At 34.9% G+C, this 2,574-nt stretch overlaps 1 protein-coding gene across 1 annotated transcript in view; it reads left to right on the top strand.

Annotated features, from left to right (window-relative positions):
- LOC108376651 (pyrimidine-specific ribonucleoside hydrolase RihB-like) overlaps positions 1-1,482 on the top strand; it is a gene marked incomplete at its 3' end in the record, with an annotated part of 11,382 nt that extends 9,900 nt beyond the window's left edge. The window contains exons 2-4 of the mRNA XM_017632875.1: positions 805-1,033; positions 1,094-1,264; positions 1,340-1,482. Of these exons, the coding sequence (XP_017488364.1) occupies positions 812-1,033; positions 1,094-1,264; positions 1,340-1,482 (536 nt within the window). The remainder of the gene's footprint in view (positions 1-804; positions 1,034-1,093; positions 1,265-1,339) is intronic.
- Positions 1,483-2,574: the final 1,092 nt, after the last annotated feature.

Genomic DNA, 2,574 nt, shown 5'->3' with positions numbered 1-2,574 from the left:
TGAATGTACTATCTCGATCATTTAAACATCTCGGACTCGCCCACCACTAAAAATGATTATTTAAATCTAAAGTATATATTAAATGATATTTAATATTTGCTTTATAGATGAAATTTCGACAAATTTGTTTAAGCAAAAATGTTAAGCGCATATGCAGAATGTGGAAGCGAGATTCTTCTGCTTGCGTTTCTATGTTTATATCATTTATCAGTTTAAGCACATACAATTTAATGTAAAAACAATATTTTTAATTACGGATCCGAATGAAATATTTATTAGTTGCATTGAGTTACGCAAAAATAATGCCGAAAATCAATCGATTGTGCTGAAGGTGCCGGCTGCTTCCGAAAGGGCCGAAAATGGCACAATGCACACTCATTTTCCATCACTGTCACAATACAATTCTGTTGACTTCGTTTTCCCTTCCGATAACTTTTTGCTTCCGCGCTTGCCCAGCACCGCTGTGCAAAGCTTTGTACGCGCAGTCGCCCGCGACACATATGTGCTGATTTGGGCATCCCTAGCATAAGCATCCAAAGGTTAATCATGTCAACCCAATAATTTAATATTGGTAAATTTCTACATTCATGCTTCTGGCAAAAGGCGAGGATATATTAATTCTTAAATTATTTTCATATTGGGTACTTAAATATATGTATGTACATATACTTACTGCATTTCATACATATACTAAATATTGGTTAAAGAGCTTTGACTTAAGTTATTACATAATTTTGTCATACTGCTGTGGAAATATACGTACGTAGATATGTAGTTATTTTTAATCTAGCTTCTACATTATAGTTAAAATATGGGCAGATATGTGGTGTACGATTGTGATGTTGGCAATGATGACGCCTGGGGTCTGATGATGCTCATTAAAGCTGAAGCAGTGTACAAAAATCGTTCCGAATTAGCAGATTCACCAGCAAAATTTGAAATTATCGGCATCACATGCGTACAAGGAAACACAAGTGTCGATCAGACTCTGATAAATACGCTGCGAGTACTGAAAGCAGCCAGCAGAAATGATGTAGGTATTTAAATGGCTGTTAATGTAATTAAAATCTAATTCTAAACGAAAAGCTCTCAGTTGGCAATCTATAAAGGTTGCAGTAATCCCATCATGAAAAATGAATGGAAAAATCCCGAAAATTTTCATGGAGAAGATGGTTTTGGAAATGTGGAACACGAGAAGCCAGTGGATTTGAGTTTAGTGCGAGAAAAGCATGCGGTAATTGCGATGTACGATTTTGTTTGCAAGGTAAGAAAATTTTTACATACACTCGTATGTACATATTTACAGATCAAGACATTTATTGAATTCTTAACATTTTAGCACCCGAAAACGGTGGACTTCATATTGGTGGGGCCGCTGACCAATTTTGCGACGTGCATCAATATGTATGGCTCAGCATTTTTGGATAAAATTGGAAAAATCTACATTATGGGTGGAAATTATAGGGGTAAGCAATTAATTATGTATGTATGTATATTAGGGCGGGGAAATTTGCATGGGAGATTTTTTCGACAGAAGGATTCTAGGCGTAATGCTAAGCAAATATGCCGAAGAAACCATGGGTCTAGAATAAATTTGGAGTTCGCCAAATTTCGAAAATAGGTTTCTTGGCATTTTGTTGTAGTGTCGTAGAAAAGTGCTTAAATTTTGTGCAAAAAACATGCTACAAGTGGTTTTTTGGTATGACGAATCTATTTCTGCACTTATTTTTTTTCTTAAAACTTCCACCAGAGGTCGCAACATTTTTACATTTCTATCGAAACCAATTTCGCAATTTGGCAAACTCCAAAATGATTTTAGACCCATGGTTTCTTCGGCATATTTGCTTAGCATCACGCCTAGAATCCTTCTGTCGAAAAAATTTGGGCAAATTTGTTTAGAAGTACACGTAGGGTTCTCCTATGCTATACGTGCGTAGTCAAAAAATTTACCCGCCCTAATGTATATGTATAAGGATCTAATTTTAAAAATATATAAATCAACATCAAACACATTTCTTGTCTTCAGAGATCTATAGTCAAATTCATCGGCCATGATTTTTTTTTTTGAAGTTTGTCTACTTTACAAAATTGAAATTTTCAGAGCAACTCAAACGCCAAATAAAAGTAAAACAAAAATTAAATAGATGAAAATATTCCATTTCGCTTTATCCCTATAAACAATTTTCTGAGTGCTCACAATTTATGAGTCTTTCTTTCGTCATAAATATGATTGTGAGACCAGTCAACCGGACTGACTCCTTTCGGACTCTTTGGTAAATTCTGAGTTGAACAAAACTATCAAAGTCACACGTATTTAGAAGTAAAAGTTTATTAATAATCGGACTTATAAAGAATATTTTTTTTAAGATTCAGAAAGCCTGGACTCATAATGGCGTGCCCTTCTAAGAAGGGAAATATGCTCTTTTCTGTCTGACCCTTTTTTGAGCTCATGATGGGGGTTACAACTCAGAATTCTGAGACTTTTCTAACTCTGAAATGAGTCCGAATTTTTATAGGGATTTGATACCGAAAGTGAGAATGCATGGGTGAGATTGAAAACTTGAAAACATTTTC

The sequence above is a fragment of the Rhagoletis zephyria genome, unplaced genomic scaffold (genome assembly GCF_001687245.7).
Source record: "Rhagoletis zephyria isolate East Lansing unplaced genomic scaffold, Rhagoletis_zephyria_1.1 Rzeph_scaffold_10785, whole genome shotgun sequence".
In the NCBI taxonomy this organism is placed as follows: domain Eukaryota; kingdom Metazoa; phylum Arthropoda; class Insecta; order Diptera; family Tephritidae; genus Rhagoletis; species Rhagoletis zephyria.
The sequence above is the reverse complement of the archived record's forward strand: the minus strand, read 5'-3'. Positions and strand labels throughout refer to the sequence as shown.